At 47.7% G+C, this 16182-nt stretch overlaps 1 protein-coding gene across 1 annotated transcript; it reads left to right on the top strand.

Annotated features, from left to right (window-relative positions):
* Window positions 1–13256: 13256 nt before the first annotated feature.
* LOC149347264 (histone H5-like) lies at window positions 13257–14343 on the top strand. Its single transcript, XM_089586960.1, has one exon. The coding sequence runs from the start codon at window positions 13395–13397 to the stop codon at window positions 13992–13994; it is 600 nt and encodes a 199-aa protein (XP_089443086.1). The 5' UTR covers window positions 13257–13394; the 3' UTR covers window positions 13995–14343.
* The last annotated feature ends 1839 nt before the right edge of the window (window positions 14344–16182 follow it).

Raw genomic sequence — 16182 nt, 5'->3', positions numbered from 1 at the left:
TTGTTAACCAAGAGCTAAGCAAACCTATTCCATTGAAATTATCTGTTCGCCAAGGCTTTCCATTATCGCCTTTTGTTGTTTGCCCTATATCTTGAACCCCTTTGCCTCAGTATTATTGAACAGCGCAGCTATCCGTGGTTTCTCCCTGGCGCAATGTGAAATTAAGATTTTAGTCTATGCAGATGATGTCGCCCTCTTTTGTTCGGACAAAACGAGTGTATTTGAGGCATTGCATTTGACTGCACAGTTTTGCGAGATATCAGGTGCGGTTCTTAATTTAGATAAATCCAAGGGGTTTTGGTTGTGCCATTGGGGTACAACCAAGGGTACAACGCCAAGTCATTATGGTGGCATAAGTAAGATTCATCAGTAATGCCACCGTAATAAAGCTATGATGCTGACTTTCATTTCGTATTTTTTGTAACTATATTTGTTTCCGTACTGAACCCGCTATTTTCGTTTCCCTGAATTGACATCATTACCACCAGGATGCCGCTATGATGATGAATTCTTATTTTGTATTATATATGTACCTAACTTGTTCCCCTGTATTCTCTCCTTTGTATCCACTCCTGCATGGGCCCGAGAAGGGCCTGCAGTATTTGTAAATAAATAAATAAATAAGCTGGGACTGAGGGCCCTTCGCTACCCAGGGGTTCCTCTTCACCAAATTCGCAAGAGTGTAGCTTACTGGGATTCACAAATAATATCCATGAAGCGGCAAACCCAGGCTTGGTTGGGTAGTGAATTGTCAGTGTTTTCTCGGGCTCAAGTCTGCAATATTTTTTTATTTGCGAAATTTGCCTACGTGCTACAGGTTCTCCACTGTGCGACGAAGAAAGTGCTGGTGGTGCCCAGAATATTTTCTACCTTCGTATGCCGTTCCCAATGGGAACCCATGCGTTGCGATAACCTATTTGTTTCTTTAAGTCTGCTGGAATGGGCCTTGTTCACTTATTCCTGCATCAGCTTGTTTCGAGTTTTTTCTTTTTCAAATCGGCCAAACCACCTTTTTTTAGTAGCTGTGCTTATTAGGCGTCTCAGTAATCATTTAGCTTTCCTGTTCGCACCGGCACGTTCAATTTCCTCACTGTGCGCTTTTCATTACACTACCTGTACAGCCTCTCCAGAAGGCAGATGACTCAGGCACTTACGGAGTATTTGTTTCCTGTACCGTTGTATCGGCAGCCTTTTCTGGAGTTCCTTGACACCAGTGTTTTAGAACGCGTTAGGCGGATGTGCATTTCTTCTGTTGCACTAGGCCAGGGGTTCTCAAACTGGGTTCCGCGGAACACAGGGGTTCCGCAGGCTGTCTTCTTGTGTTCCGCGAGAACCCTCACCGGCCCTGACCCGGCAGCTGATATGAGACTGGCTCTGAGTGCTACTGAGCCACGCTTTGACTTGCTCTTAAAAGGGAAGCAGTACCACCCACCACATTAGTATTTGTATTAATCTGTGCAATAAACATTTAACTTTTGCAACTCTCTCTTTGCAAAAATGCACTCGACAACATTGCTGGTAAGTGAAAGCAGGGGGGGGGGGGGGTTCCCTGGAACTTATTGAAGGCTTTTGGGGTTCCTCCAAGCAAAAAAGTTTGAGAACCTCTGCACTAGGCTATCGCCGCACCCAACACGCCTCGTGTTAAACTTCACCCCACTCTCGCGCTGTGCGTTGTCTTCATCAACTTCCGTCTGCTCCGTCCTGCGGCACTGCCTACTCACCGTCGTCTTCTGCGTAGCACAAATCCGTGCTTTCGCTCAGATTCGAATGTAGTAAACATTCTCTGTAGTTTTTCCCGCTTCAAGACGGAAGATGGGCCGCCACCCTTCGGTTTATCTCTTGCGCACTGCCTAAGCTTTCCACTTGAGTCTGTGTCGCGAGATGAGTGCCCCAGCGCTGATTACAAAGGCGTTACTTTCGCGACACACATCATGTCTCTTCAACTAACCCTGTCCTGTGCCAGCTGCAGCCACCCTGTCCCCGCAAACTTCTTGATCTCAGCCGCCCACCTAACTCTCTGCCGCCCCCTGCTACGCTTGCCCTCTCTTGGAATCCACTCCGTCACCCTTAAGGACTAGCGGTCCTTGCCTTCGCATTGCATGCCCTGCCCAAGCCCATTTCTTCCTCTTGATTTCGACTAGGATGTCATTAATCCGCGTAATTGTTCCCTTACCCACTCAGCCCTCTCCATCCAAAGGAAAGAAGGCCAGTGTCCATGTTGCTGCGAGCAGGAGACTCGGTCGACTCACTCCATGTTTACGGATGGCAGCATACCACTTGGCAGCAAGCTCCCGCAGTGCTGCATCCGTGCGGAATTTGTCGACTCATCTAACCAGTGAATGAAAGGCTCGATGGACTTTCGAAACACCATCCTCAACTGCCGTTTCAACTACTGAAATAATTGTTCGAAAAACAGCCACAGCACTGCTCAAATGTTTCAGCGACTATTTGTTGCCTTTCTTAATTGGCCCCTAGCGGACGACGGAGTTCTACCTTTCACAGCGCTGCAAAGAACTCGTAAAGTGTACGAGAACAGCAAGTCCCACATTTCCCGCGTACGAAACGGATATGCTCTAAACTCCAGACCCTCGCTGCGGTGGCCTAGTTGCGACAGCGTTAACTGTGTCCCAGTATCTTTCCTCAGTTTCGCGCCGTTAGCGTCCGCGTCTGCTGTTAAGGCGAAGCTTGAGCCTCCTCCTAATTTTTCTTTGCACACGTGCTGCCTCGCTGAAATCTAAACGTGTGTGCTGAGCAGGGTGTGTATACGTTTCCTGCCGGTTGTTGCGTTTTATGTATTTCGTTCAAATGCCACCCATAACAAAGAAATAAAAGCGCGCTGTCATTTCAAATAGATACCGCGATGATATGTTTGGGAGGAATCCCACTTTCCTGCGGACGTCCTCAGCAGACCTCCTTTGGATCTGACTTTTGGACCATTTGAGGATATGCGCTGTGAATATTTTTGAGTTTCTTGGGACATGGTAACGTCTCAGGACCGCGGTTTCAACTACTTAATAATAGTGATATATTCATCTGCTATGATAAAATTGTAAATCGGAGGGTGGCGAAAAAAACAAAAACAAAACGGCTCGACTGCACGAAGTTTAACCAGCCCTCAGCCCTTAGTTGGTTTATTTGGCAGGGCAAACACAGTGGCACGCAAAAAATGTACACGTAAGTTGGCATACAATAATACACGTAAAACACTTGAGGTGATGATCGCGGCTTTGAGCATAAACAAATTCCAAAGATAAAGCACAGAATAGCATGGAATGTGAACATGAAAACGATCGGTTTGGTCTGGGCCGGTTGGTGCATAGCTTCCTGTTGGCATCAACTCGGGAACAGACGAAGACACGTGTGAGGAAACGTAGGGCAATCGCAAAGAATAAGACGCATTCAAAGTTGTATACTACAGGCCAAGATTAAGCTACCGAGAACGAAATGAACAAAATCTATTTGATTCGTATGCATTCAAAGAAAGCAACGCAGCGTATAGACGCTGTGTCTCGGTATATTGTGTGACAAAGTGTAAGAACTAACTAGCGTGCCTAGTTGGGTAACGCAGTAAGAATGTTTCTTTCAAAAATTGTTCGCATTTTTTTCGAACTGCGTATATTTGCTTTTCATCTGAACTTTACGCTTTATTTATGCAGGCTGTGTGACCAGTATTTAGGGCGTTACGAAAATGTTCTGCATTCCGCATGATAGGCAGTCTGTGGTGCATACTAAACTTGAGCAGAACAGAATGGTGGGCCTGTTGGTATGACATTTGAAGGAAGAAAAAACTAGCTAAAAAGACGAAAACACAAGCAGAGAACAACACAGGACAAAGGCTGGACTAAAAACTGAATTCTTTATTGAATGCAGACCACCGGGTAATCTCTACGCATGCGCCAAGGCAAGATAGACACTCATACATGGTCATTCATACATTTTTTTTTTCTGCAGTAGATGAGTCCGCTGAAAACTACAGATCGCGTAGTTTCTTCATATCAGATGTCAGAAGTTGAGATAAGGGGAGGTGATAGTTAATGTTTTATGGTTTGTGGAGGTTTAACGTCCCGAAGCAACTCAGGCTATAAGGGACGATAGTTAATGTTTAATGCGGCCTACCAGTGGCGTAGTCAGAAATTTTGTTCGAGGGGCGAGGGGCTTATGTTGCAGCGCGCTCCTCATAGAATTTGTGGAGGATCAAACGCAAGAATAACAACTGCATTACCATTGACAATGCCATTGTGTATTAGATAACGCTACGCACTGTCTAGAGAAGTGAATTACGTATTTTTAAAAATAAAACAGTGTATTCTTATGTCTTAAAAATCATGGCAGACATAGCTGATACCAATGCTTCCATGTTTTTGCGTATTTAATAAGTAAAGAAAATACCACATGAAGTCCAGAACTATATATCAGTCCGAAACCAGCAAAGCAGTGCATGCCGCTGATATGAAAGCAAGTAGAGGACAAATATTTTAATGAATCTTTGTCGTTCAAGAACCTTTACATTTTTGTGCATATGCAACGGCCAGGAAAAAATTTCAACGACGCTGTCCTTCGTTCCAGTGTACTGCGCAGCAGCTGTCACTGGTCATGTATTGCGAGCAATTTCATCGAAATTTTAGTCGAAATAGGGAGCACATGTATAAACAAGGAGTTCTGCAAAATATGCATTCGAAGTGCAAAGATAAAATGGAGTATTAGAAATGCGAAGATACTACTTGATAAAGGACAAAAAAAGTGTCACTGGAAACAAAGTCACTGTATGTATACACAAAATCTCACAAGATATTTAAATAGACGTACGTCTCCATTGAATCTGCGTATCTCCGCAAAAGTCACTCTATATAATGCGTCCAACAAGGCAAATAAACATCTTGCGCAATCACAGATAGTAAACTTTACACACGGAAAGAAGACGATCCAAGCAAGAACAAAAGTGTGATAGCAGAAGTCGCGATATGCACTTGGGCCATGCTGCGGTCGCGACAGCACCGTATGGTTAGAATAATAGAGGAATTATGCAGAAATCAATACGAAAGTGTGTATTTTTTAACTGCTTGCACGGCGACAATTATTCTGCGCCCTGTTGGGACGCAAGGTAGCAGATCCCACCGCTGCCACCAGTTGTTGTGACGCAAGGTAGCAGACCCCACCGCTGCCACCAGTTGTCGTGACGCAAGGTAGCAGACCCCACCGCTGCCACCAGTTGTCGTGACGCAATGTAGCAGATCACGTCGATGCCACCCAGTTGGTACGGCTCGAGGTAGCGTGGCCAGTTGTTGTTGCACCAAGGGGGCTCGTACAGGATGAGGAAACGGTTTGAACTTCAGATGGTTAGAGATTACAAAAACAAGCAGATTTAATGACAAGAAACTGAGACACTTATTTACAAAAATTTACAAAAAGAAGAGCAAGGAATCAAAAGTTAAGAGTTCATAGCGTCGAGCGTCTGGATGAGCCTGTTAACCAAGGCTCAGAGCCAATGGATGAACCTATAACCCAAGGTTCAGAGCCACACTGGATGAACCTATTACCGAAGGTCCAGAGCGTTCGTGCCCACTTTGGTCGCAGGTTATATAGCCCAAGACTCCGCCCCTGCACCAGGCGACATTCCATCGCGACACAAAAGATCGGCACCAGCACCGCCATCGAAGACCTGTTCAGCCCCCTCACTAGGAGGTAACTCATCGTGGCACAAAAGATCGCCACCACACGTCACAGACGCAGCTGGCCAAGACACCTGTTGAGACCCCGCACGTGGGAACTGGCAAGGAAGATGCTAAGTCCGCATTCCTAAGTCCGCATTCCGCATTCCTATAGCATTGTGTCCTGTTGACGTCACAGCCGCAGCTGCGCAGGCTTCCTCTGATTCGTTCCGGGTTTTTTTTTTCAAGACCAGGGACACCCTTTCTTCTCCTGTCGTCGGTTGCTTCTCGAAGGGGAGGTCGTTTTCGCCGAGCCGAGTGTGGGAAGAGCCTCGTCGGCCACTTCCCAGAAAGTCACCCTTTTTCGTGAGGTCATCGTGGGGTCAAGTTGAAGTCAAACGACCCGTCAAAATTGCCGCTACGTTGAATCTCCCTCTGTTTCATCTCGGGTCTCAAGATGGGTCGTAACAGCTACCTCCCCCGCCAGACGAGTCTCGGCGAGTAGCAGTCATCGCTGCTGCACGAAGAGACGACTTGCAGAAGCATGCCAGAAGTCCTCTGCCGCTCGCAACGTGGTCTTCTATTACGCCGGCCAAATTCTTTGAGGCGTCTCTGCAACTTCAACCACATGCGCAAGCAAGCACTCAACTTCCCTCCGAGCAAACCAGTTCCAAAAGAGGGTGCTATAATCCGGTTAGTATAGCCGTTGTGAATAGCTCACACCGAAAACTCCCAGGACCCACACAAGCTGAGAAAAACCGAACCTGCTACTGTACACCTTCACTTTCAAAACCGCACGAAAAAAAACCTATAGTAGCAATTTTGGTTCATAAAGAGCATTCCGGACAGCTAAAAAAGAACCGCTAAGAAGTCCACGTCCCTTCCTGCATGTACAAAAAAAAAGTAAACAGCTCCAAAAGCTGCATAACTGAGTGAAAATCCTGTAATCCACTAACACCACTCAGCTTTACCACTAAAAATGGGAACTCGTTTGCCTTCACCCCTGTCTCGTTTTTTTTTTTTTTTTTTACAGTGAGTCAATGCACAAAAAAAAAAAGGCAAACACTTATTCCCCGAATTGGACATTCTTTAGCCGCGCCCTGCGCGGTCGCGGTCGGATGGCCGGTCTACAAGCAGGTGCTTCAAGAAAACTGCGAAGTTGATTGGTTCCGCCTCCGCTCGACCTACTGTGGAAAGGGCGCCTTCTCCATTCTTTTGTCCCGGCTTGTCGCGTCCCCCTCCGACTCACGCGCTCTCTGCGGCACCCCTTTGTGTGGCTGTCGAGCCCTTTTCTTCGTAACGCGTAGCATGCGTCACGTGTCCAACGACTGCGCCGTCTGTCCCTCTTTCGGCCCACCAGGGCAGTCACCTGGGCTTTCATCGGGCCCATCCGCCTTCGGGAAAATTTCACTGATTTTCCTTTTCGGTCATTAGCTTTCGTGGTGCCGTCCCTTGTTGATCTGCCGGCCCTTGCATCAGCATGAACACCTGCCCTGGCACTTCTCAATCGCTTGTCGCGTTCGCGATGTTTGTTCAATGGACAATGGTGCCTTCGGCCTGCAAGGGCAGTCACCTTGGCTTTCCTGGGGCCCAGCCGCCTTCGGGAAAATGACACTGTTGGTTTTCCCTTTTCTTTCACAGTTCTCGCGGTGCTGTCCCGAGTTAATTTGCCGGCCCTCTCATCAGCATTAACACCTGCCCTAGCATTCCTCATTCGCTTGTCGCGTTCGCGGTTTTTCCTGCGCCGCGACGCTACTTGCGGTTTACTACTCACAGTGCCAGGCGGCGGCTCAACTGTTGAATCGTCCACTCCTGTGTTTCCATCTGAGCACCAAAGCTCATTTTCCTGCTGCATTTCTTTCGGAGCAGCATCAAACCCATTCAGGGCAACAGAAACAATCTCGTCTGTACGGCACTTTTCCGGGAACGTTGCGCTCTTCCCTGGCGCTTCACGGCTGCCGTCGGGCGATTCCCGTTCACTCTTTGTGTCGCTTAGTACAGCCTCAACTTTCTGACCGCCAGTGCTCGCCAGCTGCACCAGCGGTGTCCCTTGTCTGGTTCTGTCATCGCGTGCACACCGAACCTCACTGCATTCTTTCTGGCGCGGGACCTCAGTCTTATCTGCCAACGCGCTATCTGTCTCAGGCTTAACAGTAAGCGCGTCACACCTTTCTTTTTCCTCGCAAAGGTTTCGCTCTTCCTGTTCTTTCTCCACGCGGAGGCTTTTCTGCGGAATAGTCTCACACCTCTCGCCTGCCTCCTTGTTGAGAAGAGGTACCACTTGCTGGGGACAACCGCCCGACCTCTTGCTCAACTCCATTTCTAACTTACTGAGCTCAGCCCTTAGCTTCAGTAGTTTTGCTTCCCTCTCACGTTCGCGCTGACGCCATTTTTCCTCTCTCTCTCGCTCCTCCTGCTGTCTGAGCTGCTCCTCTTCTCGCTCTTTCTGCTGTCTGAGCTGCTCTTCCTTTTTTTGTTCGATGAGACTCCACTCTTCAATGAGCTCCTCATCATCTGCCCCCAAATCAGTAATGGCCTGAATTATCATGGGTTTTCGTGCCAAACCCCTTGTCTCAATCCCCAATTCCTCACACAACAGCAACAGGTCCGACTCCTGCAGTCTCTGTAGGTCCATGATAGTTCTGAGTCTGAGCTATTTCCAAAACAACTATGCAAAAATACCAAACCTGTAAGATTTAAGCACAGGTGTCTACCAGTTCTAAATTTTAACCCTCTTTTAGAACCTGGTCCACATCAAAGGAAAAGCCAAGCACTCACCCACACACGTGATCATGTCCAAGACAGCTGCACTCTCGCTGGCCGACCGTTGTTGTCGCTTGTGGCTTCAGATTCTCATCGCTGATCCACAGTTGTTGGGTCTTCGTATCCCACCAGTCTCTTCGGATCCCAAGGCTTCGGATCCCAGGCTTCGGATCCCAGGCTTCGGATCCCACGGCTTCGGATCCCACCGCTGTTCACCAGTTGTTGGGACGCAAGGTAGCAGATCCCACCGCTGCCACCAGTTGTTGTGACGCAAGGTAGCAGACCCCACCGCTGCCACCAGTTGTCGTGACGCAAGGTAGCAGACCCCACCGCTGCCACCAGTTGTCGTGACGCAATGTAGCAGATCACGTCGATGCCACCCAGTTGGTACGGCTCGAGGTAGCGTGGCCAGTTGTTGTTGCACCAAGGGGGCTCGTACAGGATGAGGAAACGGTTTGAACTTCAGATGGTTAGAGATTACAAAAACAAGCAGATTTAATGACAAGAAACTGAGACACTTATTTACAAAAATTTACAAAAAGAAGAGCAAGGAATCAAAAGTTAAGAGTTCATAGCGTCGAGCGTCTGGATGAGCCTGTTAACCAAGGCTCAGAGCCAATGGATGAACCTATAACCCAAGGTTCAGAGCCACACTGGATGAACCTATTACCGAAGGTCCAGAGCGTTCGTGCCCACTTTGGTCGCAGGTTATATAGCCCAAGACTCCGCCCCTGCACCAGGCGACATTCCATCGCGACACAAAAGATCGGCACCAGCACCGCCATCGAAGACCTGTTCAGCCCCCTCACTAGGAGGTAACTCATCGTGGCACAAAAGATCGCCACCACACGTCACAGACGCAGCTGGCCAAGACACCTGTTGAGACCCCGCACGTGGGAACTGGCAAGGAAGATGCTAAGTCCGCATTCCTAAGTCCGCATTCCGCATTCCTATAGCATTGTGTCCTGTTGACGTCACAGCCGCAGCTGCGCAGGCTTCCTCTGATTCGTTCCGGGTTTTTTTTTTTCAAGACCAGGGACACCCTTTCTTCTCCTGTCGTCGGTTGCTTCTCGAAGGGGAGGTCGTTTTCGCCGAGCCGAGTGTGGGAAGAGCCTCGTCGGCCACTTCCCAGAAAGTCACCCTTTTTCGTGAGGTCATCGTGGGGTCAAGTTGAAGTCAAACGACCCGTCAAAATTGCCGCTACGTTGAATCTCCCTCTGTTTCATCTCGGGTCTCAAGATGGGTCGTAACAGCCCATAATTACAGAAGGGTATTCTTGTGGTTCAATGAAAAAGTTAAAGTAGTTCGCTAAAAAGGAAAGAGAAGGACAAACGAAAGCCACGAATGATGCCGCAAGTTGAAATAACCAATATCCGAGTGTGTACATTGGGAAACGCCGCATGGGCAGGGCTTTCAATAAGCAAAGTCTATCAAAATCGGTTATTGATGTCCTCAAAATTTTCGTATTCGCATGGTAATTTTGATCATGATGCTAACTGATGCTTGCGTTACGTGACTCCAGGTGCATAGGCGTTGCCACGAAATCCAACCCGCTTTAGCAATGTTCGCGCCAAAATGTGTTTTCTAGTCTGAAAAAGACATTGCATATGACAAAATCCAGAATGACTTCCGGGGCCGGTAGTTGTTTTGGTCAGCGGTGGGTGACAGTTCGAAAAATTTCGGGGGGGGGGGGGGGCTGAAGCAGCATAAGCCCCCCCCGCCCCCCTGGCTACGCCCCTGCGGCTTACCAAGCCCCGTTGAATAGAGCAACTTTGCCGTCAGATAGCTTAATGATCATCCCAGAACATACGGGAAAAAACTGCGGTAGGGCATTTAGAACTCCACAATATATATATATATATATCCCACCGGCGGCATGTGGTTGTTTTTTCTTCTGCTTTTCTAATCAATTAGCATAAGCGATAACATATTCAGTAATATTCTAAATTGATCAACACCACAAATTAAATAAATAAATTAAAAAAAATCCCCTGTGCCCCTTGGTTTCTGTCATATTTATAACGAGCCCCTCATTCCCCTTCCCTTGTTTGCTTTATATATATATATATATATATATATATATATATATATATATATATATATATATATATATATAGAAGAAGGGGTCACAACATTGCAATTATCTTCATTTAATACTTCATTTAGGTATTAAATGAAGATAATTGCAATGTTGTGACCCCTTCTTCTACAAGTCTTCCTGGCCCATTGAACGGCAAGACCTGCTGCAACTGCAACTACTATATATATATATATATATATATATATATATATATTGAAGAAGATCGGTCTTCCGATCGAAACGTCGAGTAGAATAAATATGTTTCCTTTAACGAAGCGTATACTTCGCTATATACTCTTTCTTGTAAGCAGTCAAGTACTCCATGCTTTCGCAACCTATATATATATATATATATATATATATATATTGTAGAGTTCTAAATGCCCTACCGCAGTTTTTTCTTCCCGTATATATATATATATATATATATATATATATATATATATATATATATATATATATATATATATATATAGTTTATGGGGTTTAACGTCCCAAAGCACGGCCGGAATCGAACCCGCGTCTTTTGGGTCAGCAGCCGAGCACCACAACCACTGAGCCACCGTGGCGGCTATATATATATATATATATTGCGGAAGTTCGATACAATAGCAAGGAGTACATATAACACTGTCAAATCAACAACTGCGCAAGAAAATGCATTGGCATGCTGAGTTCTAGCATCCAGCAGACGAAGCAGATCCAAATGTTACAGCCCAGGTAGCATCGAACGTTAGAATAATGTTATAATATTAAGTTTCAGTAACGTTACACGTTGCATTTGAACGATATGCTAATGCTGAAAAATAAGAAATTACGTCGTATGTTGCGTGGCAATTAAATCTTAGATTAATATTCAAACCAAACTTTATTCTAATGCATTGTTCGAAATGTTATTTTAATGCTCATATCGTAACTATAAAACAAAGATTCTAATATTCTCATGTTCGAATCATAACTATAAAAGAACATCGCCAATATTTTAAAACATTACTCCTCATAACTTTGTGGTTATATAACTGAGAAGATGCCTGCCATAGACTGAATGCACACTAGAGAAAATATACTTAGGGAACTTTGCATGTTACTCGTCCACCATTATCAAATATACGGCACCCTTCACGGGTGAGCATATAAGCTTGAAGCCACGCTATTCGCTAGAAAGTGAGTTTTATGAGTCGCATATATTAGTTGCAGTGTATTGAATGTGTTGTCATCATTGCCCATTGCTCCTTTGAAAGTGTTCATGGAAATTTGTATTTGTACCGTTTAAGTGTTTCACTAAGATCAGAAAAATGTTATCCAGCATTTATTTCTAACGTTTCCCAAACGCTAGAAAAAATGTCATTAACATTAATATATTAAAATTTCGTCAAAGCAAAAAAAAAAATAGCATAGTTGAAACGTTCAGGTGCTGCCTGAGAGCCCAGCGCACCGAGTCTGACGCCACGGTGGCGAACACCGGGGTAGCGACGCAGAAATTAACTCGCTACCTCAAGCAAATATAAACATTGATTGCTTGAATGTGAAGCACACGTCAGCGTTACAAGCAGCACCTCGCTCGTTGGTAGATCGAGTAAATTCACTTAATTAACGTCCTTAAATGTTGCAACCCGTATCCGCTGACCGCGCAGCAACGCGCGCCAATCGAGCGCCCACCGCGCCTGACTGTTTACTATGCCGCGAAGAAAAACTGCCAAATAACACTGCACAAGTATCGCGATGCACTAAATCCTGCTGCAATCAATCCGTGGCGGTCTCACGTGAGACATCCGATGCATGGCACATGTTTTGCAAGCTTTCTCGGACCCTTAAAAACGACGGTCCCTTGAATGCCAAAAAGTGGCCAAAAACCAGCGCAAGCACTTTTGCGCCGTAGCAATCCATGGGGCGCGAGTCGTCGAGCTAAGTTTTCTCTCTGTAATTGACGTTTCAGGCGCCGAACATTTGCCACACAGTGCAAAAGAAATGTTCCTAGAGTTCTCCATACACGCTGTAGTGAAATATTGCCCTATATGTGGCTAAAAAGCCCCGAAAAATCTGACCCGCGCGACGGTGATCGCCGTCTATGCGACGATCTACGTCACAAATCTGGGAGACTGCTTTGGGGAGGCCGGTCTCGATATTTGCTCGCCGTTCGCCCAAACGGGCCTTAAACGGCAGGAAACTTATACCAAAATTTAAAACAACACTATCCCGAGCTTCGCTGCAATTTTAACGGTGTAACTCGACCGAAAACTTGTCTAAAACACGAAAAAACCGAACGTCGCCAGCGGCCGGCGAAGCAGTCAACATGGCGGGTCGGAGCAAATTTGTGTTTCCCCGGCTATTTTGTTTCGCTTCTCACGCTGCGTTCGCGCGGTGCCGCACGGGACAAACGGTTGAAACATGTAAAGGGATCATTGAATTTTATTTATCGACACTTGCCAGCCGGCCCGAAGCGACTACACGCGAACGCCGAGGTCCGAACCCTGGAATTAGCACAATCTCGCTGCCACCGGCGCGCCGAAAAACTCTTTTATTAATAAGTTTCCGGCGTCCCAGCGCGGGGAAACTTTGCACAAGCTTCCTCCAATACCCCTGCTAAAAGGGTCGTACATTTTTTCACTCGTCCGACGAACGAACGACGCGCGAGCAGCCACATTTCTCGCCCAACAAACACAATCTCAAACTCGAGCGGCGGCATTTGCGGCGCTCGAGAGCACGATATATTGTTGTAGTCTTCCGCGACGTCCGCGCGCTCCCCATAAAAGCGGCCGCTCCCTCGGCGCTTACCCTTCGCTCTCTCGTACCGCAACCGGTCCGGACGTTGTTCGCTCCGCTCGCTTTGCTCTCGTCGCCCGGTGCATTTCTCTGCGAATTCAGTCCGCTGTTCAGGCACGGATACCCTCCCAGCTCCCGTCATGTCTGATGCCGAGGTCAAGCCCGCCGCTGCCGCAACGCCAAAGGCCAAGGGTCGCAAATCCGCGGCCGGTGGCGCCAAGAAGGCGAAGAAGCCCGCCAGCCACCCCAAGTACACCGAGATGGTGAAGAAGTCCATCGAGGCCCTGAAGGAGCGCGGCGGTTCTTCTCGCCAGGCCATCCACAAGTACATCATGGGCCACTATGACGTCGGCAAGGACACCAAGGTGGTCAACACGCACCTCAAGCTCGCGCTGAAGCGTGCCGTCCAGACTGGCCTGCTGAAGCACTCCAAGGGCACGGGTGCGTCCGGGTCCTTCCGTCTCGCCGATAAGGCTGCAGCCGGACCCAAGAAGGCGCCCGCCAAGCGCGGACCCAAGAAGGCCGGAGCAGCGAAGCCCAAGAAGGTGGCGAAGCCCAAGGCAGCAAAGTCTCCCGCCAAAAAGGCCGCCAAGCCCAAGGCAGCGAAGGCGGCAAAGCCCAAGGCCGCCGCGGCCAAGCCTAAGGTTGCGAAGAAGCCGAAGGCACCCAAGAAGGCGAAGTCTCCCAAGAAGCCCAAGGTCGCCAAGAAGGCTACGCCCAAGAAGGCAGCGAAGAAGTAGTAAGCTGGCCATCATCCCCACATCACCGCCGGTGTCTACCGCACACTCATCGTACTCACCCGTCGCCCTCATAACAGGCGCAGTGCGGCTACTCGAAGCTGAGCACGTAAGGCGCTTCCCCAACTACGTCACCCCCTCATGTTCATCGAAGGCTCACCATCGCCTCTCGACCGGTGCCGGCCAGCCGAGGGACACGCATCTGTAAATATTCATCCTCACCATGCATGAAGACGTCACGAACTTGTTAAATTATCTGCATATTTTTCGCTCATCAGTGTAAATACCAGCAGTTCGTCGTCATGCCTCACGACAATGTCGCTTTTACAATAAAAGCGTGTTCCTCGCCATATCTCTGCTCTGCTGCCTTTGTTGCGACTTGGCCCGGCTACTCCGCACTACATTGCGGTAGCCAGTCAGTTGCTGTCTTCCCCTGACATGTTTCTCGTTTATTCCGGCCTTAACCGTGAGCCTGGGTTTGAAATAATGGCCTATTTTGACGACGATCGCGGCACGCGCCAAGCTGCTTTCGCTCAGTTGGGAGCGCGTGCCAACATCGGCTGGCACCCGCGCAGGCTTTGAATCGCTCTCTCTCAGCTGGCCTCTTCGCGTCTCCTAGCAACAGTGTGACGTCAGGTGGTCACGTGGGGCGCCTGTCGCCATAGCAACGACTCGTTTCTTTTTGGGTGATCACGGACGGAACGGAACTGGCACCATTACCAGACGACGCGCTTGGAAGGGCCTAGTTGACAATAAAATTGTGTATGCGGCATTGAGGGGAGGGCGCATACGTAGTTTTTACAACGTGAACATGCTACACTACCACGGATATAACCTTTAGTGCGGGGTTTTCCGCTTAGAGATGAGGCAGCAAGATATTCCGCTGCGTAAGAATGCCATGTGTTGGCAGAAAAGGAAGTGGGATAAGGAAGCGGCCTGCTCATTTTAGAACGATGCTTTCAAAAGGAAGTCTTTCCGCTATTTCCTTTAGCTGCAGTGCACTTAACTGCATCATCAGAGAAACTGGTATCTCTGTGCTGGTTCTACGTACTGCTTGGTGTGATTTAGGGCGTACGGAAAGGGACCTTAAGTTTCTCAACTCGCCGTGTAGAAATAGTTATATAGAGGAGAATCTGGGTCACCAGCTGGGGGTATTTCCACTGCTACCATGGGAGTATTCCAAGCGACGCTCAAATCTCTTATTTTTCCACTGCAGTGTGGTGCTGCCATCTGTCGACTGCTGTATAACGCAGCTTCGAGGTTGCGAGGGAACCCGCTAGGTGCCGCCAGCAGACTTGTGCCTGCACGCACAACGCGGTCGACAACCTCATATTCGCGCCGCGCATGACATTAAAATTAAATCAACAAAATGCAGCGGCAGTTGAGAGCTACACATACGTAAGATAGAGGCCAGTGACAGGTGTAGTAATTGTTGTTTATCTCAGTAAACATGGCACATTCGCACGCTGGTGGATTGGCCAAGGTACGGCGGTGAATGCCAAAGAAAAAAGTATGCGTGACAAGAATAAAAAAATGACATGAGGCGGTGAAGTAGAATAGTTGAATGACTGAAACTAAAGAATATATATATATATATATATATATATAATTGCTGAAAAATTAGTTACATTAAACAAATTTGAAGTGTCCGGCATAGAAAAAATACACATTTTTAGACATGCGGAAAAATTTTGTATGCAGTTAACAAAAATCCTACCAGTTGCAATAATGTAATCGTGAAGGTATCGGCAAACCCTACTTAACACGAATCCTTTAATTGGTGCTCGTACCGAACGAGGGAAGAACTGGACAATAGAGGGAGTCCTAACCTCGAAAGGGGGACCCCTAGATACGTCTTTCTCTGAAATGCGAACCGCCGGCAAGAGAGGATAAAATGTTCGATTGTTTCAACTTCCCCACATGAGTCACAAAGGTTTTGTCGTAGCGAACCCGCATCTGCAAAAATACAAATGTAGGTGAGGTATTCTGCGTCGCAGAAGTGTCATTTACGCGTCGCATAGCCTTTATTTACATTACCGGACATTGCGAGGGTGCTTTAAGGCCTGAGTATCGTGGAGCGTCTTGTCCTCGTCGTCAGGGTCTCAACGAAGCTGTCGCCAGATTTTTCTGTGGCCCCACCCCTCGCCTGTTCTATGTGCCGCCGCTCCCTTCCTTGTGGCGATTATGCGCT

The sequence above is a fragment of the Amblyomma mixtum genome, chromosome 4 (genome assembly GCF_055824585.1).
Source record: "Amblyomma mixtum isolate Tamu chromosome 4, ASM5582458v1, whole genome shotgun sequence".
NCBI classification, from domain to species: Eukaryota; Metazoa; Arthropoda; class Arachnida; order Ixodida; family Ixodidae; genus Amblyomma; species Amblyomma mixtum.
Note: the sequence above shows the minus strand (reverse complement) of the source record. Positions and strands in the feature narration are given on the sequence as shown.